At 46.2% G+C, this 24,440-nt stretch overlaps 3 protein-coding genes, 1 long non-coding RNA gene and 2 other non-coding genes across 6 annotated transcripts in view; 3 read left to right on the forward strand and 3 right to left on the reverse strand.

The window, feature by feature from the left end:
* Positions 1-2,596: 2,596 nt before the first annotated feature.
* On the reverse strand, positions 2,597-2,787 carry LOC116520313. Its single transcript, XR_004256758.1, has one exon. It is a non-coding gene; the product is annotated as a U2 spliceosomal RNA (small nuclear RNA).
* Positions 2,788-5,124: 2,337 nt separating this feature from the next.
* Positions 5,125-6,149, reverse strand: LOC116520021. Its single transcript, XR_004256709.1, has 2 exons — positions 6,107-6,149; positions 5,125-5,340 (listed from the first exon to the last, which is right to left on the reverse strand). It is a non-coding gene; the product is annotated as an uncharacterized LOC116520021 (long non-coding RNA).
* A 1,732-nt stretch (positions 6,150-7,881) lies between these two features.
* Positions 7,882-8,021, reverse strand: LOC116520310. The gene has a single exon (XR_004256755.1). It is a non-coding gene; the product is annotated as a small nucleolar RNA SNORA57 (small nucleolar RNA).
* Positions 8,022-9,118: 1,097 nt separating this feature from the next.
* On the forward strand, positions 9,119-13,460 carry LOC116519968 (uncharacterized protein C11orf98-like). Its single transcript, XM_032234089.1, is given in 5 exon segments — positions 9,119-9,217; positions 10,998-11,122; positions 11,463-11,560; positions 12,779-12,834; positions 12,837-13,460. Coding segments are annotated over 5 exon segments (378 nt in total). The 5' UTR covers positions 9,119-9,178; the 3' UTR covers positions 12,897-13,460.
* Positions 13,461-15,206: 1,746 nt separating this feature from the next.
* INTS5 (integrator complex subunit 5) lies at positions 15,207-20,787 on the forward strand. Its single transcript, XM_032234077.1, is given in 19 exon segments — positions 15,207-15,394; positions 17,948-18,047; positions 18,049-18,272; positions 18,274-18,397; positions 18,399-18,447; positions 18,450-18,503; positions 18,506-18,561; positions 18,563-18,697; positions 18,700-18,775; positions 18,778-18,927; positions 18,930-19,030; positions 19,032-19,122; positions 19,125-19,625; positions 19,628-19,873; positions 19,876-20,043; positions 20,046-20,138; positions 20,141-20,242; positions 20,245-20,499; positions 20,502-20,787. Coding segments are annotated over 19 exon segments (2,865 nt in total). The 5' UTR covers positions 15,207-15,305; the 3' UTR covers positions 20,753-20,787.
* A 1,767-nt stretch (positions 20,788-22,554) lies between these two features.
* Positions 22,555-24,440, forward strand: part of LOC116519966 (neutral alpha-glucosidase AB-like) — a 35,611-nt gene continuing 33,725 nt past the window's right edge. Inside the window, 1 exon segment of the mRNA XM_032234085.1 lies at positions 22,555-22,612. The gene's annotated coding sequence lies outside the window, so the exon portion shown is untranslated.

Raw genomic sequence — 24,440 nt, forward strand, 5'->3', positions numbered from 1 at the left:
GATGGCCTCCTGTTTCACGTTCCTCCTCCTCCTCCTCCTCTTCTCTGCGTGTTGCACGAAATGACCAACATTGTTAATATTGCAATTTAAAAAAAAAAAATTCATTAAATTTATATGCCCCCAGTCTTATTGTGGAGCGACTCTTAGCGGCTTATGACAGCACCAAAAGAATTCAAAACCTTAAAACGAGGGGTCCTTGGCGCTCTTGGTGGTTTTCTTGCAGACATTTCGTGGCCCAACTAGGTTTAGATTAGATTAACGGAGTTTGGAAGGGACCTTGGAGGTCATCTAGTCCAACCCCCCACCCACCCAAGCAGGAGACCCTACGCCATTTCTGACAAACGGCAGTCCAGTCTCTTCTTGAAAGCCTCCAGGGATGAAGCTGAGGGGTCCTTGGTGCTCTCTGAGTTTGGTGGTTTTCTTGCAGACGTCTCATGACCCAACTAGGCAACATCATCAGTGCTAGAAGGGGGAAGGAGGAGGAGGAGAATAATTGTGGGGGTCCTTGGTACTCTGAGCTTGGTGGTTTTCTTGCAGACATTTCATGACCCAGCTAGGTAACTTCATCTGTGCTAAAAAGAGAAAAGGGTTTGCTGCAAATGCTCCTTCCAGCACTGATGATGTTACCTAGTTGGGTCGTGAAACGTCTGCAAGAAAACCACCAAGCTCAGAGAGCACCAAGGACCCCACAATTCTCCTCCTCTTCCTTCCCTGGTATGGAGGCTTTGCAAGGCCCCACATGCATAGTTTTTATGCACACACTAGCCCCAAACATTACTGTTAAGGGGTGTCTCCGTTGGGAGACAGAAAATAGTGCAGCGGAATGTGTAGCTAGAGAGAAAGAACGTTGCTAGTAGAAACCCACGAATAGAGTCTCAGACACCGCTAGTAAAAACAAGTAGCTTTACTACTGATAATTGCTTCACAAGCAGTGATAGTAGATATTAGTTCAAACTCAATTCAAAGAACAAACAATAGCTTACAGTCGCAGTTCACATTCCAGTCATCAAGCATAGGACAAGCAGAGAGAGAGAGTGAGCTCTCTTGATTTCTTCTTTTAGTAAAGTTAATTCCAGCTGTTAAGTACATCCACTCATTTAAAGCAACAACCACCATTTGTTGTATATAGATAAATATTGCCTACCCAATACTAGGAGTATACTCCCAACAATTACCTTATGAGCCAAGGTGGCGCAGTGGTTAGGGTGCAGTACGGCAAGCTACTTCAGCTGACTGTTATCTGCAGTTCAGCGGTTCTAATCTCACCGGCTCAGGGTTGACTCAGCCTTCCATCCTTCCGAGGTGGGTGAAATGAGGACCCAGACTGTGGGGGCGATAAGCTGACTCTGTAAACCGCTTAGAGAGGACTGAAAGCCCTATGAAGCGGTATATAAGTCTAACTGCTATTGCTATTGCTATTAAAGGGATCTGGTCAGTCCCATGCTCTCTGGCAGGGTTTCCCCCTCCTGTATATCATTCCATCTTTTTTTTTTTAAGCACTTGGGAGATCCCTTAAAAACTAAGTCCTCCTTCATGGAGTCCTTTCGTGATTTATTACACATTTAACGCCTGTTTAACCCACTCCTCCGCTGAGCACTGCTTCCTGGCCTAGGACTCGATCCTTTTACAGTTTTGTTAGATATTTAAAGGGTTTTTAACCGTCTTCCCCAATTCACCCCTTCCCTGAGCGAAGACTGGATCCTTTTATAGCATAAGTCTTTATTATCGTTGTACAAAAGAAATACAGCGAAATTGGTTTTAGCCTCCATGGTTCAAAATGATAGCGGAAAACGAAAATACGTTTCCGTGATTGTGGTTGTATTTAAAAAGTCATACTTTTATGATTTATTACATATTTAAAGCCTTTTTAACCCGCTCCACAATTTAGCACCCCTTCCTGGCCTAAGAGTGGATCCTTCTTTGCTCTGTTAAGGCACTGAATGCCTTTCTAACGCACCCTGCAATTTAGCCCCCCTTCCTACCCCGAAACCGGATCCTTTTATGATCTATTGGGCATTTAGAGCCTTTTTCGATCCCACTCCTCAGAAACTCAGGTTCCCTTTGTGGTCTGGATCCTTGTGTGATTTCTTACATATTGAAAACCTTTTTAAGCCGCTGCTCAATTGAGACCCCCCCCCCTTCCTGGGCTAAGACTGGATCCTCTTCATATTTGGCATTTTAACCCACCCCCCAATTTAGCCCCCTTTCCTACCCCTAAATTGGATCCTTTTAGGATTTATTGCAGTTAAAATCCTTTTTAAACCACCCCAGAATTTAGCCCACCCCTTCCTGGCTTAAGACTAGATCCTTTTATGAGCTCTTAAAGCATTGAAAGACTTTTTAACCCACTCCCCAACTAAGCTCTCCTTCCTACCCCTAAACTGGATCCTGGTATGATCTATAAGGCAGAGGTAACCTAACCCACTGATCATCCCAGCCAGTAGCTCACCATTCATCCACCTGCCCATCTAACATGGGTGCAGCTGGTGAGAGGCAGAGGCTGCAGCCAGATCCCTGAGCAAAGGCCCTCTCAGTGGATCTCCCCACAAGGTTCCCAACCAGATCTGTTTTTTGAACCAGTGAGATTCCTCCCAGGGGGAGGTGCACCGTTCCTGGAGGTACTGCAATACCAGGCCGATGCTTGGAGTGGACGGAGCAAGCCCCTATTCCATCTCCCAGTTCCAAAAATCCATTTAATATGTAGTCCTCAAATAGAGGACATATCAGATATTAAACTGATAAGAACAGATACTACACTTGATCTTAGCCAAAAGGCCGAGAAGCGATACTGGAGCCTGGCGGATGAGGCCCGAGACTCCCGTGCGGAGGATCCTCCAGGTTTCGGGGAGCACGACTGGGTTGCAAAGAGATCCCAAGGGATCAATTTGGCCCAGGGCTTGGCTTCGGCTGGACTGCAACAGAATCTCCTGTGTGGGGATTGGGGGGTGAAAAGAGGGGTTCTTTCACACCTCTATGCGTTTCCCAGCATGCTATCTGGCTGTCCGGGTGGCCATTGGTGGAGCATTTGCATAGTGAGTCAGCCTCTCCTTCACTCTCCTCTCCTGTCATTCCTCAGCTGGCCGAGGGGGGCTCTAGCACCCCCCCCTCTGCCTGCAAAAGGCGCTTGGCGGGCAGAGATGGGCTGGAGGCGGTGGGGGGACGGGGGGGGGGCTCTGCTGCGGCTTCTCCTAGAGGGGACCCACCAACCCAGCATGGTGGGCCCAGGTGTCCTCTCCCCCCTCCCCTCGCTCGGCAGCTGTGTTTGGGCATCACATGGGCACTTCAGTCCCCAACATCCATGCCACCTTCCTGGCTCAGTGGGGTCTTGAATTACGGAAGCGGGGGAATTGCGGCAGGATGTGTTTGGGGAGGAAGGAGTAAGAAGAAAAAGGGAGAATGCGAAAGAGGAAAGAGATTTAAAAACAGAAAGGAAGAAAAGAAAAAAGAAAGTAAAAATAGGGAGAGAGGAAGAGGAAGGAAAGATGATTAGGAAAGAGGGAGGAAGAGGAAGGAAAAAAGGAAAGAGGGAGGAAAGGAAGGAAAGGGAGGGAGGGAGGAAAGATCAGAAGGAAAGAGGGAGAGGAAGGAAAGATGAGAAGGAAAGAGAGAGGAAGGGAGGGGAGGAAGCAAAAAGGAGGGAGAGATGGAGGGGGAGGAAAGGTGAGAAGGAAAGATGAGCAGGAAGGGAAGAAAAAAGGGAGGGAAGGAAGGAGAAGGGAGGGAGAGGAAGAGAAAGGAGGAAAAGACAAGCAGGAAGATGGGTCCTAGGAAATACACATCCATTCCAAGGTTCCAACCATGGGCTCCATTGTCGTCGTAACTCGAGGACTCTCTGTGCTGGGTCTCAAGTCAGTTTAGTCATGTGATTCAGATTATCAAAACTAGAAAGCAGGAGGTAGTGAGTTCTAGTCCTGCCTTAGCCGTGAAGGCTGGCTGGGTGACTTGGGAGCCATTCCTCAGTTCAGTCCGCCTCACAAGGTTGTTGTGGGGATAAAAGGAAGGAAGGTGTGTTTGATGTGTTTACCACCTCAAGTTATTTGTAAAAATAAAGGCAGGAGACGAATAAATAAATTTTCTCTAATTATAGTATCCATTGAGTGGAGTTGTGGCCTAGAGGTGGATCTCTCACATAACAATCAGGAAGCTGTGGGTTCAATCCTGTGAAGATGCAGATATTTCTCTCGGCACAATGAGAATATATCTGCTGAACGAAACTCCTCATTGGCAACAGGTACGGCATCCGGCCAATAAATACATAGCTAGCTCCATTCAGTTGCCCACTCTGCAAGGGATTATGGGAGTCGATAAATGACGATATAGTATCCATTGAGTATTAAACAAAAGCTTCTTGCTTTATTCTCCAAGATGGTTGTTGTGTTCAAGAAACCATAAATCAGAATTAGTGGTTTGTCTTTGAATCAAGGTGCTCATTTACTTGTTACAGTCTTTAATGTTTTGTATCATGGAAACGCAGTCATTGAAACAGTACTTTGAATGTGTTTTAATGAATTCAGCAGAAACCTGAGCTTTTAAAATGTACTTTATTATACAGAAATGAAACAGAAAGCCATCTACATATAAGAAAACTCAAGACAATAAAAATGTGTCAATTTACAAATTTTAAATTAATTAGATTAAATTGGGCATAAACCAGGGTTATACACTGAAGAAACTTCGATTCTCAAACTATATTCAATTATTATTAGGTGAAGGTTCCCCTCGCACATGTGTTAGTCGTTCCCGACTCTAGGGGGCGGTGTTCATCTCCGTTTCAAAGCCGAAGAGCCAGCGCTGTCCGAAGATGTCTCCGTGATCATGTGGCCAGCATGACTTAACACTGAAGCCGCACGGAATGCTGTTCCCTTCCCACCAAAGGTGGTCCCTATTTTTCTACTTGCATTTTTTACCTGCTTTCGAACTGCTAGGTTGGCAGAAGCTGGGACAAGGAACCGGAGCTCACTCCATTATGTAGTGCTAGGGATTCGAACCGCTGACCTTTCTGATCGACAAGCACAGCGTCTTAAGTCACTGAGCCACAACGTCCCTTAATAATCAATCATTATTACTAGGTGCCAAATCTAAATGGTGTAGGATGCCAGCTTTGAGATTTACTGATTTTTTAAAAAAGGACATCATCACATTTGTTTTTAAAAAATGTAATTATCGGCAACAGCTTTGAATAACTCAAAAAGTACATCTAGGGACAGGGAAATAAACACATCAAATTAATACACTGCAGATTTATTTTTCCGACAGTCTTTGGAAGTCACTTGTGGGTTTCCTTCCCATTTTGTTTGCCGATCTTCATTGTTCTTGGTCACACCTCAATCTTGTCCAAACCTTTGCCAAAAGAAAAGAGAATTAAATTAGCAAAATAGCGTCATCCTAACAAAATGTGCTCAGACCAAGAAGCCACATTTTCTACCCCCCCCCCAAATATCTCACCCCTTTGTAACAGAGTCGCATACATGAAGTCATTTCCCCAAACATACGTCCATCGATTATCCAAATTAAAATTTTCACTTGCAGGGTTTCACTCGTTGTTTAACCTTTTCCTTAATCCAGTGGTGGGATTCAAATAATTCACCAACCAGTTCTCTGCCCTAATGACCAGTTGGGTAGGCGGGGCTCAGTGGTCATGTGGGCGTGGCCAAGTCAATGTCACTCAGGTTGATGGGCACTTCGCCTTAGATAATGGGAGCGACCTGGGGATCGAGGCAGAGGGAAATGGGGGTGCCCTTATAACAGCCCAATTTCCCATCGAACACATCTGCGAACTCATCTAGAACGCTGTCTACGGTGAGGGGAACTACCCTGTGCACCCCCTCTATGGTGAGGCCCAAGGCGGGAAACCAATCCAACCCAAGGAGAGCGGGCAGATCGTTCCTGACGATTAGAACTGGGAGCTTCCCCTTAAAGTCCCCGTATTCCACCCGGATGTGGAATATCCCTGCCGTGGGAATCCCATTTCCCTGGTAGTCTAGGAGGGAGACCCCGACGGGGCGCAATTGGCTCTGGGGAACCCCGGGACAAAGGCGGGAAAACAGGGCCCAAGATAGGAGAGAACGGGAAGACCCGGAGTCCACCTCCATTCGACAAAGCTGACCTTCGAGTCGGACGGCGGTGCTGATTTTGCGATCGCCGGCGGGAACGTGGGAAGCCTGGTAGACCACGCAGTCGGCGCTGGAGGGCTGGTAGGTCGAGTGGCAGTCCTCAGCTCGCCTCGCGGGACGTGGCTGTTGGCGGCGTTGCGGTGCCTGGCGCTGGTCGCTGGGCTGCATGAATGATGGGGCTGGCACGAGAGCCCGGCAGACCTTGGCGAGGTGTCCTTCTCCTCGGCAGCGGCGGCAGACGGCAGAACGGAACGGGCAGGATGCGCGGCTGTGGCGGCCGCCGCATCCGCGGCAAGGGGCGTTTGAGGCTGGCTGAGCTGGCGTCGGTGGTTGCTGGTGTGGCCTCCGCTTCGGCTGCGTCCTCATTTGCCCGACGGTTTCCTCCTCCTCGTCTTCGGTAGGAGAGAGGTCGTCGACGAGATTCGTCTGGGTGGAAGGCCCCGCGGCGGGTTGCGCGGGGGGTTTCAGCTGGAGGCGTTCGATGTCGGCCGTGGATTGTTCGGAGAGTTCTGCGGCTCGCGCGGTCTCCACGGCTTGCACCAAGGTGATTTTGTGGTTCCGGAGCATGCGGCTGCGCAATTGCACGTCGCGGACCCCGCATACAAACTGCTCCACGAGGTTCTCCTCCAGGTCTGCAAAATCGCACTGGGCGGCCACGGTGCGCAAAGCCTCTAGGAACTGGCTGATGGATTCGTCGGGCTTCTGCACTCGGCGGCGGAAGGTGAAGCGGCGTGCGATCAGAGAGGGTGAGGGAGCGTAGTGGTTCCTCAACCTGGACATCAGCTCGTCCCACCCAGTTTCTGTAAGCAGGGCAATAAAGATGAGGCTAGAAACAACACCAGAATGTTTCCTTCCTGCCTTCCTTACAGGATTAGCCCTGTAAAGTGGGAAAAAAACCAAAAGATTTCTTCCAAAAACTGGTTCTCCGAACTGCTTAGAAAGTTACCAACCGGTTCTCCCGAATAGGTGCGAACCGGCTGAATCCCACCACTGCCTTAATCCATCCTTCTGTTTGTCAGCCAGGAATGTTTTATTATGTTGCTCTCAATCAGAGTCCCTTAGGGGAAGACAGGTGGTGTAGAAATTTAATAAATAAACTTAGAAGGGATGGATAAAAATTGCCTTATAGTCTTTGGCTTACAACGGTTTCTTTTAGTGACCGAGGCTGCAACAGCATTAGGAAAAAAAGAGGGACTTTTGACCATTTTTTCACTTATGACTGTTGCAGCATCAAAATTCACTCCTTTTTTTTTTGAAAAGTTTTGTTTTAATTAAACAAAGACACAAAAAAGAATCATCCTTATAGAAAGTGTGTCGATTGGTTACAAATACATTTCGTGCAGTTTCTTCCACAATCATTACATGTACTTCATTCAAATTGAATTGCACATTTTAAATAAAAAATAAATAAATAAAAATTCAGACTCCTGCCCATTGACTCAATTTTATGACGGTGGCAGGGTTCCGTGAACAGTAGAGAAACAGGTTCACTGGCACAATCCCCATGAGGAAGGGATGAAAATTCAGACTCTTGGCGTCTGACTCATGTTTATGACGGCGGCAGTGTCCTGGGGTCACGGATCCCCCCTTTGTGACCGGCTGACAAGTCAACGAGGGAGCCAAATTCATTTTACAGATGTGTCACGAGCTTAACTGATTCCCTTAGCAACAGCAGGCCGTAAAATGAGACGAAGCGCACAACTGTCTTGTTTAGCAACAGAAATGTGGTCATATGCCGAGGACTACCTGTACGTTAAGGGGGAATCAGCCATGTCCCAGTGTTTGAGGATAGAACCAGCGGATGGGAAAACTGCTGGCACCGAAGACATGACATTGGGTAGGATTTCTTTACCTCCGCACATTACAGAAACGGGTACAGGAAAACCCGATACTGCCAAGAAAAGGAGGCTTTGATATTTTTAGGAAGAAGGAAAAAAAGAGAAAAGGGAAAAAGAGAGAAAAGGGAATATAACATCTTGCGAAGAAGAAAAGGAGGCTTTGATATTTTTAGGAAGAAGGAAAAAAAGAGAAAAGGGAAAAAGAGAGAAAAGGGAATATAACATCTTGCGAAGAAGAAAAGGAGGCTTTGATATTTTTAGGAAGAAGGAAAAAGAGAGAAAAGGGAAAAAGAGAGAAAAGGGAATATAACATCTTGCGAAGAAGAAAAGGAGGCTTTGATTTTTCAGAAAGATGGAAAAAGGAGAAAAGAAAGAAAGAGAATGTAACATCCTGCCAAGAAAAGGAGGCTTTGATTTTTTTAGGAAGAAAGAAAAAAAAGAGAAAAGGGAAAAAAGAGAAAGAAAGAAAAGGGAATATAACACCTTGCGAAGAAAGGGAAGCTTTGATTTTTCAGAAAGATGAAAAAAGGAGAAAAGGGAAAAAGAGAGAAAGAAAAGAGAATATAAGATCCTCCCAAGAAAGGGAGGGCTTGATTTATCAGGAAGAAGGGAAAGAGACAAAGGAAGGAAGAGGAAGAATGAAAGGGAGGGAAAGAATGAAGGGACAGGAAAAAAAAGGAAAGAGAATGAAAGGAAGGAAGGTGAAGAAAGAAAAAAAGAATGAAAGAAAAGGGAAAGAAAAGAAAGTGACAGAAAGCGAGGAAAAGAAGAGGAGAAAGGGAAAGAAAGGAAAAAAATGGAAGGAAGAGAAAGATAAAAGATAGAAGGAAAAGACAGGAAGGAAGAAAGGGAGAAAAAGAGAGAAAGACTATTAATTAATAAAACCGGGAAAAAGACCAGCTCTCTCCAGAGCAGGGTAAAATCGAGCTCTTGTCTTGAATCCAAAGAGAAGCACGGGCTAGGGATCCACTCGATCCCTTTGGAAAGAAAAGAGACCTACCTCGCTTTCCTTCCTCTCTGCAGGCAGCAACCATTTCCAAAAGAAAGGCAGGTCGCCACGTGGTCCATTCATAAATACTCCGAGACGGAGCCCTCCCCCATGCCCGTTCTGATTGGCCGCTTTGTTTGGACCAATCAGGATGTGGCGTGCGTCTGTGTCACGTAATCCGCGGCGTCTACCCGGAAATTAAAACCTAAGGGAAAGAAGTGGGCCACGTGGTTTTCAGCATGGTGGCTCCTTCCGGGAAGATTAACCGGCCGCGGACGGTAATTCTAACATATTTAATATTTTTAAAAATGATTATTTCTTATGGGCCTTGGGTTAGGGGTTATTATTTATTCATTTATTTAATTAAAGGGTATTTTTTAACTTCTTAAAAAAATTAAAGAGCTTATTATCTATTTTAATTTCTATCTGTTCTTTTCTTCTTTCCTTCCTTCGTTCTCTATCTGAATTCCTGTGTTCCTTCCTTTCTTTCTGTCTGTCTTCCTTTATCTCTCTCTCAATTGCTATCTCCTTCCATCCATCCATCATCTATCATCTATCATACCTTCCTCCCAACCCATCTATCTCTCTATCTCTCTATCTCTCTCTCTCTCTATCTATCTCTCTATCTCTCTATCTATCATCCATCTATCTATCTATCTATCTATCTATCTATCTATCTATCTATCTATCTATCTATCTAATCAATTTTTCCTGCTCTCTCTCCATCATACCTTCCTTCCTCCCCCCTATCTCTATATCTATCTATCTATCATCTATCTATCATCTATCTATCTATCTATCTATCTATCTATCTATCTATCTATCTATCTATCTATATCAATTTTTCCTGCTCTCTCTTTCTCCATCATACCTTCCTTCCTCCCCCATCTCTATATCTGTCTGTCTGTCTGTCTGTCTGTCTGTCTATATCTATCTATCTATCTATCTATCTATCTATCTATCTATCTATCTATCTATCTATCTATATCCATTTTTTTCTTCTCTCTCTTTCTCCATCATACCTGCCTTCCTCCCCATCTCTATATCTTTATCTATCTATCTATCTATCTATCTATCTATCTATCTATCTATCTATCTATCTATCTAATCAATTTTTCCTGCTCTCTCTCCATCATACCTTCCTTCCTCCCCCCATCTCTATATCTATCTATCTATCTATCTATCTATCTATCTATCTATCTATATCAATTTTTCCTGCTCTCTCTTTCTCCATCATACCTTCCTTCCTCCCCCCATCTCTATATCTGTCTGTCTGTCTGTCTGTCTGTCTATCTATCTATCTATCTATCTATCTATCTATCTATATCCATTTTTTTCTGCTCTCTCTTTCTCCATCATACCTGCCTTCCTCCCCATCTCTATATCTTTATCTATCTATCTATCTATCTATCTATCTATCTATCTATCTATCTATCATCTATCTATCTAATAAATTTTTCCTGCTCTCTCTCCATCATACCTTCCTTCCTCCCCCCATCTCTATATCTGTCTGTCTGTCTGTCTGTCTGTCTGTCTATCTATCTATCTATCTATCTATCTATCTATCTAATCAATTTTTCCTGCTCTCTCTCCATCATACCTTCCTTCCTCCCCCATCTCTATATCTGTCTGTCTGTCTATCTATCTATCTATCTATCTATCTATCTATCTATATCAATTTTTTTCTGCTCTCTCTTTTTCCATCATACCTGCCTTCCTCCCCGCTATCTCTATCTCTTTATCTCTCTCTCTCTCTCTCTCTCTCTCTCTCTCCCTCCCTCTCTCCCCGCTCTCCCTCCCTCCCTTACATCTATATATATATATCTTATGTGTCTCTGTCTATCATCTCTCTGTCCGTCCATCTATCTAATCTCTAGATGTTTATCCTAAGCGTGTTTAAACTCAGTTACTGATGCCTCTGACCCACTAACTTCTAGTGGAGGTTAAACACGCTTGGGATAAAGGCATGTTTGATGTGCCCAACTGCCATTTTTCTGCGGTTTATTTCATTTTTATGGCGGTGGCTCCTTGTAAAGGCTTCTTGTTCTCTTGTGTCAGGAGCTGCGGAAAAAACTCTTCAAGCGGCGCCGTGTCCTGAGCAAGGAGAAGAGAAAGAAACACCGGATTGTGGGAGCTGTGGTGGATGAAGATCTTATCACCGTGCATCACCTGAAAAAGCGATCGTGAGTCGTGTTCGCTTTGGTTGGTTGTTTATTTCTGGGGAAGAAAAATGTGCAAGCCAATGAAATGCTGTAATACAAAACTCTCAAGTTATCTTTCTGACCTGGGGAATCCTGGGAGTTGAAGTCCACCCATCTTAAAGGCTGCTGCCTGGGGATTCTGGGAGTTGAAGTCCATCCCTCAAAATATGCTGGTTGGGGAATTCTGGGAATCGAAGTCTACCCACATTAAAGTTGGTGAGGCTGAGAAGCAGTGATTTAGAAGAACATTTTTTTCCCCTAAATTCCCGAATTGACCTCAAAATATTTCTTCTCTATTTGTAATTACCTTCTTCTCTTCCAGATCTAGTTCGCGGGCAAATATTACTCTCTCGGGAAAGAAGAAGAGGAAACTGCTGAAACAAATTCGTCACGCCACTAAGGCAAAAGCAGAAATGCAGGGTAAATTTTCTTCTCTCTAGTTGGAGAAAAGAATGTGGCCTTGCATCGTTCATAGAAGATGGAAGATAGAAGTGTTCTGTTCTTCTCTCTTGTGATCAACGCTTAATGGTTGCCTTTAAAGCAATTCAGAAGATTCTTTAATTTTGTTATACTTCCTTTTTTCTTGTGATAGTAGAGTAGTGTGAGATGCAGGAATAAAAATAAATCTCTTTGATTCTGGAGTTTATAAAGGGCTACGTAGATTGAGGAGAATTGGATAATAAAACAACAGAGAAGTAAGGAAGAATAAACACACAAGGAAACATGGGATGGCTAAGAACAAATTCTAAACTGTCACGATGTTTTGCCACCTGTGCTTATATTCTAAGACATACAGTAGACTGATTCTTCTCTGTAAGCCCACTACGCATGTCCCTTTTGCCTTTCTCTTTCTGTTTGCCTGCCATGAGGTGGTAGGCTAGAAATTTTACCAGAATGTAGTTATTAGCCAGTAAGTTTGTTATTTATTTTACAATAAAAATGTGTTTTCTTAGAATCTACCTTGGTTTATTTTACTTAATCGTAAGGTATACTCCAAGGAAAACCACGATTCACCCCTCATCAAATACAGGGCTGGATTTACAACCCTCACATAAACGTATCCATCTTCTTAGCTGGTTTATTAAAAAGCAGGGTTTTATTGTAGAATACAATTTCCGCTTTGTCTCCCAGTTATTCCATCCTTCTTGGATCATTTAGAATTGTAAGATTAGAAAGATCTTCCAAAGTCATCCATCCTAACATTTCCAATCAATGAAAACTTCAGATCGTCCTCAATTTATGACTACTTGTTTAATTAGGGTTCAAAGTTATGACCGTGCTGAATAAAGTGACTTACGACTGGTCCTAAAAGTTAACAACTGTCACAACAGCTCCGTGTCCACCTGATTGTAGTTTGCGTGCTTGGTAGTCATCTCAAATTTACGATGCTTGCAGTCATTGTGATTCAACCTCTGGCACAGTCTACAGGGGAATTTGGATTTTTCTTTATGGCTGTATGACTCGCTTAAGGACCATGTCATTTGCTGACCAAAATTCACAATTTGGATTGTAAATCGAGGGTTGTTTGTACTTCAACCACTCGCTGGAAATTGGATCAGAGAAATGCAGAAGAGGGCAGCTTTGTGTCTTTGCAAACGTGCTGACTTTTCACTGTTTCCATCTTTCCTTTTTGTACAGTTGATGTTTCTCCAGCCCGGGGTGGAAAAAAGAAGAAGAAAAAGGAGGAGGTAACTCCAAAGACTGTCCAGATGTTGAGATGGTGGCAGCTGACGTGACACCAGGATTGGAAAGCTGAACCTCTGGCTTCTGAAATCTTGAAAACCAGTTTCTTTTCTCTTTCTCAGCCTACTAGGGACAGGATTCCAAGTCGGGGTAGGGCTGGGGAGAGGGAAGGGGGATAGGAGGAAAAAAGACAGGTAACCAAAAACTAGAAAAATCAGCTTTTGAACTAGTTTAGCTCCATAAAGTTTGTTTGCTTTTAACAAGGAATTTAAAACTCATCGGACCACGCTTTGAGACAGTGAGACTGGTCCCTTTTCCTTTTGGCGAGCAGCTCCGAATTCCTGAATTTGAGGAGTTACAAAATTGTTTAAAGTTTAAAGCTAGTCTGAAGTTAAAAGGGGTGCTTGATAAGACAGAAGCTTGGTGTGGGTGGTAGTTTTAAGAACCTCAGTGGCCGTGCCAGATTATGGCACAAATACCTGGAACTGTTCGTGTATATAGTTAATCTGCATATATGTGAAACACCAACTTTTTTTCAGCGTTGGCAACCAATTTCAGTTGAAAAGGGAGAGCACAGAGAGACATTTCTGCTTTCACGTGTTCAAATTGTGTTCTGATCCATATAATAAACTGTCAAAAAAAACCTGTTTCTTGCGTTACTATTTTACTTATAAAATTTATTTATAAAATTTATAAATAATTTATAAAATATATTTATTTATAATCAGAGCTGAGGTGGCGCAGTGGTTAAATGCAGCACTGCAGGCTACTTCAGCTGACTGCAGTTCGGCTGTTCAAATCTCACCGGCTCAGGGTTGACTCAGCCTTCCATCCTTCCGAGGTGGGTAAATGAGGACCTGGATTGTGTTGGGGATGATATGCTGACTCTGTAAACCGCTTAGAGAGGGCTGAAAGCCCTATGAAGTGGTATATAAGTCTAACTGCTATTGCTATTTTGTGTTGTGAGGAGGAAGGAAAAGAATGGCTAGTTGGTACATTATGTTAAGGCATAGTGCATTTGATAGTGGCTATTATCTAAACACAGTTAAAACTATGACATGGGAGCCAGTTATGTGCAGAAAACCATATTGACTGGTCTTGCCTGGAGTCAGAACAGCTTGAATGCACAAATTGACCACACTGAGCCATATGAAATTATGTGTGCTAGTCCTTCCTGACTCTAGTGGGTGGTGCTCATCTCCGTTTCAAAGCCAAAGAGCTAGCGCTGTCCAAAGATGTCTCTATGGTCATGTGGCTGGCACGACTGCAGGATTGTCTGGGACACTACACATCCTGTTCACAACCTGTTTTCCTTGTTACCTTCTGGAAGAGTGGGCGGGGGTTCTTGGTATCCGAAACAGGACATCTAGATTTAGTCATAGTTTTGTTCCATATACCACATTAGACAGAACAATTAATCAGTGGAGCAACATGCCTCCAGAAGCTGTAAATGTTCCAACACTGGAAGTTTTAAAGAAGAGATTGGATAACCATTTGTCTGAAATGGTATAGGGTTTTCTGCCTAAGCAGGGGGTTGGACTAGAAGATCTTCAAGGTTCCTTCCAACTCTCTCTGTTCTATTCTTATTTGTATTCCTATTCTTTTCATGTATCTATATAGCACTTGGTATGGATAGGTACACATGCTATTGAGATCAGGCAACAGAATTTCATTTTTAATGTGTGCCAGTGCTCAGACTAAAAAAAAAAGACAGGTTATCTTAATAATTGTTAAATTGAACTGAAGCTGCCTAACATCCAAGCAGAATAGTTGAATATGTTTTGAATATGCAGTTATGAATATGACGTTGGGCTGAGTCTGTATATAATAGTAATGGTTCCAACTGTTACGTTTCGCTGAAGCTGAAACCAAGACAAATTCCTTGTGTGTCCAATCACACTTGGCCAATAAAGAATTCCATTCTATTCTATTCTATTCTGCTCTTATTCTATTCTATTCTCTACTCTCATTCTATGCTCCTCTACTTCTATATGCTCTTATTCTATTCTCCTCTACTCCTATTCTGCTCTTATTCTATTCTATTTTCCTCTACTCCTATTCTATTCTCCTATTCTGCTCTTATTCTATTCTATTCGCTCTTATTCTATTCTCCTCTACTCCTATTCTGCTCTATTCTATTCTATTCTCCTCTACTCCTATTCTATTCTCCTATTCTGCTCTTATTCTATTCTATTCTGCTCTTATTCTATTCTCCTCTACTCCTATTCTGCTCTTATTCTATTCTATTCTATTCTAAACAATAAGCTCTAGGAAGCTGCTTCGACCTGTGCGGAACGTTCGTTTCGGAGTCGGAAGAGCCCATCGGGACTCTTCTCAAGCGTCGCCCTCGGTGCACCCTTTTAATTCTTCCCCCATGCTCGGGGCCCAGCGCGCGCAGGCGCGAAAGAGGAAAACAAGAGGAGAGGGGGGAAAAAAGGTTTTTTTTTTAGCCGTTTCTAGGCGTCTCGGCCGGTGTGTCTGCATGTCCGCTCTGTGCGATCCGGCGGGGGTGGTGGGGCCTCCGGGGTCGGCCCCCAGCCCCAAACCGGCCGCTGTGCCTCCGTCGCTCAGGTAGTTGGGAGGGGGGGGAGGAGGAGGGAGGCTTGGAGATCATTCTCTTCGGGGGGGGGGGCTTTCGAAGGGGGGGGGGGGGTGCATCGTTTCCCCCCCCCCCCAACTGTTCAGTGTTGCCATGGTGATCCCTGGCCTTTGCAAAGTTGCAAATGGGGGTGCAAAGGGGGGCAGAGAAAGGGGGGGAGAAAGGAGGGTCAATTAATGCTTGCAATTAATTAATTAACTTTTTAAAACGAGGATGGTGCTGTCCATGGGCAGTAAATACTGGTTTTTTTTTAAAAAAAAGATGCCTTATTATTTATTTTAAGGTTTTTTTTATTTATTTTCAATTTTTTTAAAATATAAACATTTCATCTCCCGTAAGCAGCTTGTCGTTTGGGTGCAAATATTTTCTGTGCAACATCCTTCCACAAATTATAATACTAGATACTTAGATAATTAGATAATGCTAATTAATATAATTATTAATTATAATAATTAGAAAGAGCCGAGGTGGCGCAGTGGTTAGGGTGCAGTACTGCAGGCCACTTCAGCTGACTGCTATCTGCAGTTCAGCGGTTCTAATCTCACCGGCTCAGGGTGGACTCAGCCTTCCATCCTTCCCAGGTGGGTAAAATGAGGACCCGGATTGTTGTTGGGGGCAATATGCTGACTCTGTAAACCGCTTAGAGGGGGCTGAAAGCCCTATGAAGCGGTATATAAGTCTAACTGCTATTGCTATTGCTATAATACACTGAAAAAAATGATACCGTGTGCAAATCTTCATTGCCTTTCATAACATTTCTTCTAATAAAAATACAACAATAACATTAAACATGCTTATTCTCATCATACTCCTGCTATCAGTTGCCATTTTATTCTTATCTCTCTCTTACTATATCTTCTGCTTGTTGTCTTTTTCCAATTATTTCCAATTTCCTTTTTGATTCTCTAACCGTGGTAAAAGCTTCCCATGTCATATAATGAGCAGTTTGTTCCTTCTCCTTTAAATTGCTAGGTTAGTCTATCCATTTCTGCACCATTCTAGTATTTTCCTAATCACCCACCTCTTCAGTAGGAATCTCTTTACTTTTCCAATATTGTGCAAATACAATTCTAGCTGCTAAAAAGACTCGCTTTTTAAAATGATCAATAAATGTTAGGCTTCTTTCAAATGAGAGTGAAGATGATGTTTAGCAAATGATTTTAAAAAATGATATAAATGTCTTTAAAAAAATGATATGATTAGTAACGTTATTTTTTAAAATGAGGATATAAAGATCAGTAATGTGATTTTTAAAAATGATATGGTCAGCAAATGTCATTTTTTTTAAAAAAAATGAGGATATGATCAGTAAATGTTATTTTTTAAAATGAGGATATAAAGATCAGTAAAAATGAGGATGTGGCCATCTGTAAATGTTACTTTTTTTTAAAATGAGGATATGATGATCAGCAAATGCTATTTTTTAAAATAAGAATACGATGATCCGCAAATGTTATCTTTTTTTAAGTGGATGAAGATGAAGGTTATTAATAAGAGGATGAAGATGAAGGCTATTAATAAAGGATATTTTTTAAAAAATGAGGTTATGATGATCCATAAATATTTTTTTTTTAAAAATCAGGATGGAGATGATCAATATTTAAAAAAAAAACATGAGGACAGGGTGATGATCCATGAACTTTTAAAAAAAAACGAGGATGGAGATGATGATCAATGAAACAATCAGTGGAACAGAAGTTGCCTCCAGAAGTTGTGAATGCCCCAACACTGGAAGTCTTTAAGATGTTGGATAGCCATTATCTGAAATGGAATAGGGTTCCTGCCTAGGCAGGGGGTGGACTAGAAGACCTCCAAGGTCCCTTCCAACTCTACTATTTTATTTATCAATTTCACATATACATTCACAATTATATGATCTCATAACTGTTATTAATAATATGTATTTATAACAAATTTTCCCCTACAGTTGACAATATATTTGAAGATTGCTTTCTTAAGATTCCATAGATCCATCTTATCTTACAATGGTCCTACTTCTTCTTCCCTCCCCTCCCTCTTTCCTTCCCTCGTTTCTTCTCTCCTACTCCCCTTCCTTCCCTCCTTTCCCTTCCCTCCTTCTCTCCTTCCCTCCTTCCTTCCTTCCCTCCTTTCTTTTCTCCTCTCCTTCCTTTCCCCCCTTCCTTTCCTCCTTCCTTCCCCCCTTCCTTCTCTCCTACATTCCCTCCTTCCTTCCCTCCTTCCTTCTCTCCTTCCTTCCCTCCCTCCTTCCCTCCCTCCTTCCTACCCCCTTTCTTCTCTTTCTTCTCTCCTTCCTTCCTCTGCTATTGTATTGCAAATGGTGTGGTTTTTAAAAAAAATGAGTATAAAGGGGATGATGCACAACAAATATCTAGCTTTACATTTTTAATAGGAAGGTGAGAGCCAGGTGGTGAAGACTAGCAACTGGGAGTGGGAGTGCTAGTTCTTCCCATAGGCATGAAGCCAGCTGGATGATCTTGGGCCTTTGAATCTTCCACATCACCTGTGCCCTAAACCTGGGTTGACTTTTCTTCTTTCTCCTGCAGTTCCCAAGAATTGGCCCAGGAGATCAAAGCTTTCCTCAGTGGCGTGGACCCCATTCATGGGAACAAGCTCACCATCAAGGAACACGCTCGTTGTGCCATTTTTACTGCTGCGCAACTTGCCTCACGCTCGCAGCGCCGTGCTGGAGCACCTCCGGATTGGTCTTTGATGAATACGTCTGCACCTACCTTCTTGGAACTGGGAGGGCCGGCGACGGCGGGATGGGGGGCCTCCGCTCCCAGGTCCTAACCTGGACGACGTGGTGTCGGAGATCCAAGCCGTCTTATCGGAGTTTGTCCGCCTGAACCCCAAAGCTTGGGCGCCCTCGTCCCTCCTGGTCCCTCGACCTGATGGGGCAGCTGAGTAGCAAATACGCCGGGCGGCACGACGTACCCCACGCCAGCAGCCTGAACGAACTGTTGCAGTTGTGGATGTCTTGTAAAGCCACCCGCTGTTCTGATGGAGATTTACACCCAGTGCCTCTCCTCCATGATTAACACCTGCCGGATGCTTGCGTCGACGCGCTGTTGGACACGTCAGTCCAGCATTCGCCTCACTTCGATGGGTGGTGGCCCACATCGGCTCCTCCTTCCCCAACACCATCATCAACCGGGTCCCTCTCCTGCGGCTTGAAGGACTTCTGCGTGCACGGGACGGCGTCGTCCGATCTCCTCCTGTTTCCCAGCTCTGCCGCAGCCGATAAGCGGGTGCCGAAGATCGCCTCGGTGGTCGGCATCCTCGGGCCACTTGGCGTCGCGCCCAATCGGAAAGCATCAAGCAGGAGTTGCTGAGGATGTTTCACAGGAGCCTGGGGCCCAGCGGGACCAGCAGCAGAAGGCCACCGTCCCTTTCTTGCTGCAGCTGGCGGTCATGTCCCCCACTTTGCTGAGCACCATCTCCGCAGAGCTGGTGGAGTCACTCAAGCCTGCCGTCCTCAACCAGCTGCACCAGCACTTTGCGGCTGCTGCCTCGGACGAGCTGGAGAAATGGTCAGCATCGTGGTGCACCTCATCTGCCAGACGTCGGGAGGAGCCTACCGTACTTTGCAGTTCCTCGTCAACACCGCCATGCCGGCCTCAGTCATCAACTACCCCGGGCCTGGCGGTCCACGACAGCGTGCGGGAAGCCTTGCGACCGGGTTGATCCAGCTGCTGCCTGCTCAACTTGCAGAAGCTGGTTTAAACGGGGCTCGGCCAGCTTGGCGGATGGTCCATCCTCGCCCGGTGCCGTTTTTGGATGACCTGAAGAACCACACGCAGGAGCTTTGCATGGAGACCCTGAAGCTGGAGAGGAAGCGGTTTCTCTGGCTGCATCAGCTGCTGGTCCTCCTCTCGGTTTACTCCACCCCCAGCTGTGCCAGCGAGGCCCTCTTCTACCTGCTGACCCTGGCCAAGAGCCAGGAGGAGCTGAGCCTCGCCACCCAACTCTACACCGTCCTCAGCTCCTGCATGACCGATCTGCTGGCCGCCCTGGTGAAGAAGTCCGTGCGCCAGCTGCACGCAGGCTTTCTCTCGGAGCAGCACATGGCGCAGCTCTTCCGCAACCTGGCCTTGATCCTGCAGTGGGAAGGAGAGAGCCCGGCCTCCATGGGCCGCCAGCTGGGCCAGGCCGTCTCCTCCCACGTCTACGACTTCGGGCAGCTGCTGCTACACAGCAACCCGGAGGTGGCCCAAGCCGCCGCCTGCTCCTCTCCGTCTGCCCCATGCCCAGGGCCATCCGGCCGGCCCACCTGCTGTTCCTCATCCGTTCGTCCGTGCATCACTTCTTCTCGGTTTTGCGGGAGAAATCTCCGGCGGGCATCAGCTATGCAAGCCGGCTCCTCTGCGGCCTGAGTGGCGCTTCCCCCACAGCCAGCAAGGCCATTTTGCAGTACCTGGTGGAAGGCGCCCTGCACCAGGGCAACGCGGAGCTTTTCGGGGGCACAGTGGAGCCCCTGCCGCCAGGAACGACGTCACACTGGAGGCCACCAAGCTGTCCCTCCTGGACATCAACCGGCGCTTCATGGCGGCCGTGAACTTCTCCGGCAGCGTCTGGTCTGTGTTCCACGCGGGAGTGATCGGCCGGGGCCTGAAAACCGCCCAGGCGTCACACGGCAAGAACCCGAACAGATCTCCCATAACGTCCAGGTTTTTTTGAGCCTCTTGCTGAGGTGCTGCGGGGCAGGGCGCTCGGGACCTCCGAGCTGCCCCGGGGCAACGCCATCAGCCCCGAGGCGGCCAAGACGGTCGCGGTGGTGCTGGTGGAGACGGTGTGCCCGGATGTGACCAACAGCGAGCTGGCGTGGCCCCCCGAGGAGCACACCGCAACACCGTGGAACGGGACATCCGGATCGGGCGCTCCTTCCGCGACAACCCTTTGCTTTTCCAGCTCTTGAAGCTGGTGGCCGTCGGGAGGCCGGCTTTGTGTTACTGCTCCGTCTTGCTCCGGGGCCTGATGGCCACGCTCATGGCTCATTGGGAGGCCTGCCGGGAGAACGACACCACCAGCTTCCCCTGGCCCCTGCAGGCCTCCTGCGCGCTGGTGGCCTGCATGGGGGAAGGCCACCTTCTGCCCCCCGTCTGAGCAACATGCACGAGATCTTCGACCAGCTGGCTCCTTTTGAGGTCCACCTGCTCCTTCTCAGTGTCTGGGACTACATGAGGGACAACAGCCCCCTGCCCCAAAAATTCAGCTTCGACGCCAGCACGGGCCTCTTCTTCCGGGACTTTTCCCGAGACACCGACGCGGGGAAATACCTCTACGTCTTGCACAGCGTCGTACATAAGAACATCGACCGGCTGGGGCTGCTCTCGGGGCGGTTCCATTAGGGGCACTCGGGGGTGGTTAAGGAGTGGAGAGGACCTTGGGTGCTGTGGGTTAGGGGGAGCTTGGGGTGGGGGAAGATGGGGGGGGGTCTTTCGTGGATTGGAATTTGGGGGGAAGCCCGTGCGAGGCTTTGGCGCAAGTTTGCTTCGATGGGCAAGCAGAGGGAGGGTCTTTGGGAAGGGAAGATTTAATTCAGGGGTCTCTCTCTATTCCCGTTTTTTTAATTGGTTTCAACTTGCATTTAAGGAAGGACTAAGGGAAGGTTGGAAATATGGGAATGGATATTCGCATCTTGTTTCCTTGTCTCTTCTTTCCTCTTTCTCCTCTTCCCTTTCCTCCTCCTCCTTTTTCTCCTCCTCCCTTTTTTTTTTCTCCTTCCTCTTCCCCCATTTTCTTCTCCTCTATTCCATTTGCTTCTCCTTTTCTTTTCCTCCCTCCCCCTCTTTTCCCCTTCCTTCCTTCTTCCCTTCTTCTTCCTCCTCTATTCCTTTTCCTCCTTCCTCTTTTTCCCTTCTTTCCTTCTCCCCCTTTCTCCTCTATTCCTTTTCCTCTTCCTCCTTCTTCTTCTTCTCTTCTTCCTCCTCCCCTCTTTCCCTTCCTTCCTTCTCCCCTTTTTCCTCCTCTCTATTCCTTTTCCTCCTTCTCTTTTCCTTCTCCTTCTCCCTTCTTTCTCCTTTATTCCTTTTCCTCTTCCTCCTTTCTTCTTCTCTTCCTTCTCCCTCTTTCCTCTTTTCCCTTCTTCTTCTCCTCCCCCTCTATTCTTTTTTCTCCTCCTTCTCCTTTCCTTCCTTTTCCTCTTTTTATTCCTTACCTTTTTGCTATCCTCCTCCTTTCCTCCTCTTCCTCGTCTCTTCCTCTTCCACTCATCCCCACACCACCACTTCCACCCCTGTCCGTCTTTCCTCTTTTTCTCCTCCTCTTCGCCTTCATTCTCTTCTCAATCTTGTTTAATGCACACAAGAACCTACCTCCCAAACAAAGACATTTTTAAACAAGGAAGTCCTTCGCAAGAGTGTTTATGACAGCGGTAAATATAGCCACCATCAGCACTGCGGGTATTGAGTGACAGGGCGAAAGCTGGAGGGACATTGATTTCCCATCTCTTCCTTCAGTTGATTCCGAGCACAATCAATCAATAAAAGCAGGAACTACAGCTCTTTGCATTTCTTCCTAATTGGAACAGTGGGAAAATTTTAATTTCCCCTTCTCTGCGAGGTGGGGGTGGACTTTGAGTATAAAAAAATTGAAATGATGATTATAGATTGGGGATTTTTTTAAAAAAAAAAGGTTTAAAAAAACGAAGGAAAAAGATAAGATGCCGGGGACCCAATAGAAGAGAGGAAGTCAGAATTTCGTGGTCTCCCCCCCTTATTTCCTAACTTTTTCATTTCTTTTTAGAAAAAAAAATACTTTTATTGTGCTGCAAAATTTTAATAATTATAAAAAAATATTATGAACAAAAACCAAGCCAAATGGGCATTGCAAAAAAAAAAACCCACCAACCTTTCTGTTTCCATGCACCTGGTCTGCCAACCACCACATCATCCTCAGCAGCAGGGGATAATGGGAGGGGTGGCCTTTCCCTCCCATGCAGGCCATGGGCCGCTCTGCTCTTGCCAAACTCCCTATTTCTTCTAAAGAATGTAGACGGCCAGCATCCCCCCCTCTAACGTCGAACATGGGAAGCGCCATCTGAACAGCGCGTGTCGTCGTCTCTGACGATTGGCGGATGGCGAGGGCGGGCCCGGCGGAGGAGGCCAATGGGAGGTCGGCGTGCGGGGAGGAGGGGCTTAGCCTCGGCGGAGGAAAGGGGGGCGGGTTCCGGCAGAATCCAAGATGGCGGCGGCGGAGGCGCCCAGGAGGTTAGAAGCGAGGCTCGATCGGGGTTTTTTTTCCTTTGGGGTGGGGGGCGACGTGTTTCTGGGTGGGGTCGCCCCCCCCGAGCGGGTTTCCTTTCTTAATAGCCTCTGTTGTATTCCTGCTTCGTTCTATTTTGAACTTGGGGATGCCCCCCCTAATTCCCCCCTACACCGTGCCTCAGTTTCCCTTTGTGTTCTGGGACCATGTGGCTGTTCCCCCCTCTGAGGAACCCCGTTCCAACCCCCCCTTTGCCTCCTCGCCTTCCACCCCACGGCTTCCCCTCCTGCAGGGCACCAGAACCGACCTTTGCCGAGCGGAGGACTACATCACCATCATCCTGAGCCGAGCGGCCTCCCTGGAAGAGGCGTGGGGAGGGGCTCCCTTCCCTTCTTGGTCAAAGTGCACCCCAAGTTTACCTTCCGCGGCGTTGGAATCGCCCCGCCCACCCTGCGACCGACCCCCCCTCCCCAGTTTGTAGGGGATGATGGGATTTGTAGTCCCCGCCATGCCAGCGAGGGAACGAGCCCTGCAGTGGGCCTCCCTTGGTCTTCAGCGCTTTTGGGAGAGCTCCGAGAAGGTTAGAAGAGCCCTGGGTGCTTTTCAAAGGTCCTTCACTCCAGCACCCATCAGCCCCAGCCGGGAAAGGATGATGGGGAGAGCTGCCGTCCCAACATTTAGGGTTTGCCTAAGTGATGCATGCTCTTTCCTCAGGAACCTATGAAGGCAGCCTCCCTCCTTCCTCCGACTGATATAGGTAGTCCTCGAGTTATAACAGCTCATTTAGCGACCGTTTGAAGCTGCAACGGCACTGAGAAATGTGACTTATGACCGTTCCCACACTTACGACTGTTGCACCATTCACATGATCAACAGTCAGACGCTTGGCAACTGACTCATATTTATGACGGTCGTAGTGTCCCAAGGTCACATGATCCCCTTTGTGACCAGCAAAGTGAATGTAAGAAGTATGGTCGTAACATTGGGGGAACCCAACTCCCTGGCAAAGTCTCACTGAGCCACAATAATTTTGGGCTCAATTGCGGTCATAAGTTGAGGACTACCTATAGACTGCTTCCTGCCATGGAGGTTCTCTTTCTGCCTCAAGGGGGATTTTTGACTCAGAACTGAAGAAGCTGCTAGAATGAGAAGCGAACACGTTTTCAAGGACAAGGGGAAAAAAAACCCCCAAGATAGTCCAGATTGCCTTTTGGAAAAATCACTTTTGGGAACTATTTGCAGCTTTTCTTGGAAAGTCTTCTAAAATCGGATTATTTTTTCAAGCTTGAAGGTAGCCAAGTCTCTCTCTCTCCTCTCTCTCTCTCTCCTCTCTCTCTCTCTCTCTCTCTTCTCTCTCTCTCTCCCCCCTCATCCCTCCCTCCCTCCTCCCTCCCTCCCTCTCTCTCTCTCTCTCTCCACTTTTCTCTTAAATCTTTTAGTTGCAAAATATGTGGAGATTGGAATGATCTTTGCCCCGGAATCAATCTGACCTTTGCCTCCTTGTTTTATGACGCTGGTTTTCCTCTGGTTTGGACAAGAAGAAGATGGTTTGTCCACCTTGACAACTTCAAGATACGTGAATGTCATCTCCAGAATTCCTGGCAGGGGAATTCTGGGAGATGAAGTTCACACAACTTAAAAGTGCTCAAGTTAGACAAACACTGGACTTAGAAAGCTGGTTTTAATCCTTAATGTTGCTAGGACGTTTATAGATAATCTTTGTTCTAACCGAGGGTTCCCAGAAAGAGCATGAAGCAAACTCCTGGTCCCTACAAAAAACTTTTATTAATTGACTGTGAATTCTGCTCATTCACCTCCAGCAAAGTTTTTCAA

The sequence above is a fragment of the Thamnophis elegans genome, chromosome 17, assembly GCF_009769535.1.
Source record: "Thamnophis elegans isolate rThaEle1 chromosome 17, rThaEle1.pri, whole genome shotgun sequence".
Classification (NCBI taxonomy): domain Eukaryota; kingdom Metazoa; phylum Chordata; class Lepidosauria; order Squamata; family Colubridae; genus Thamnophis; species Thamnophis elegans.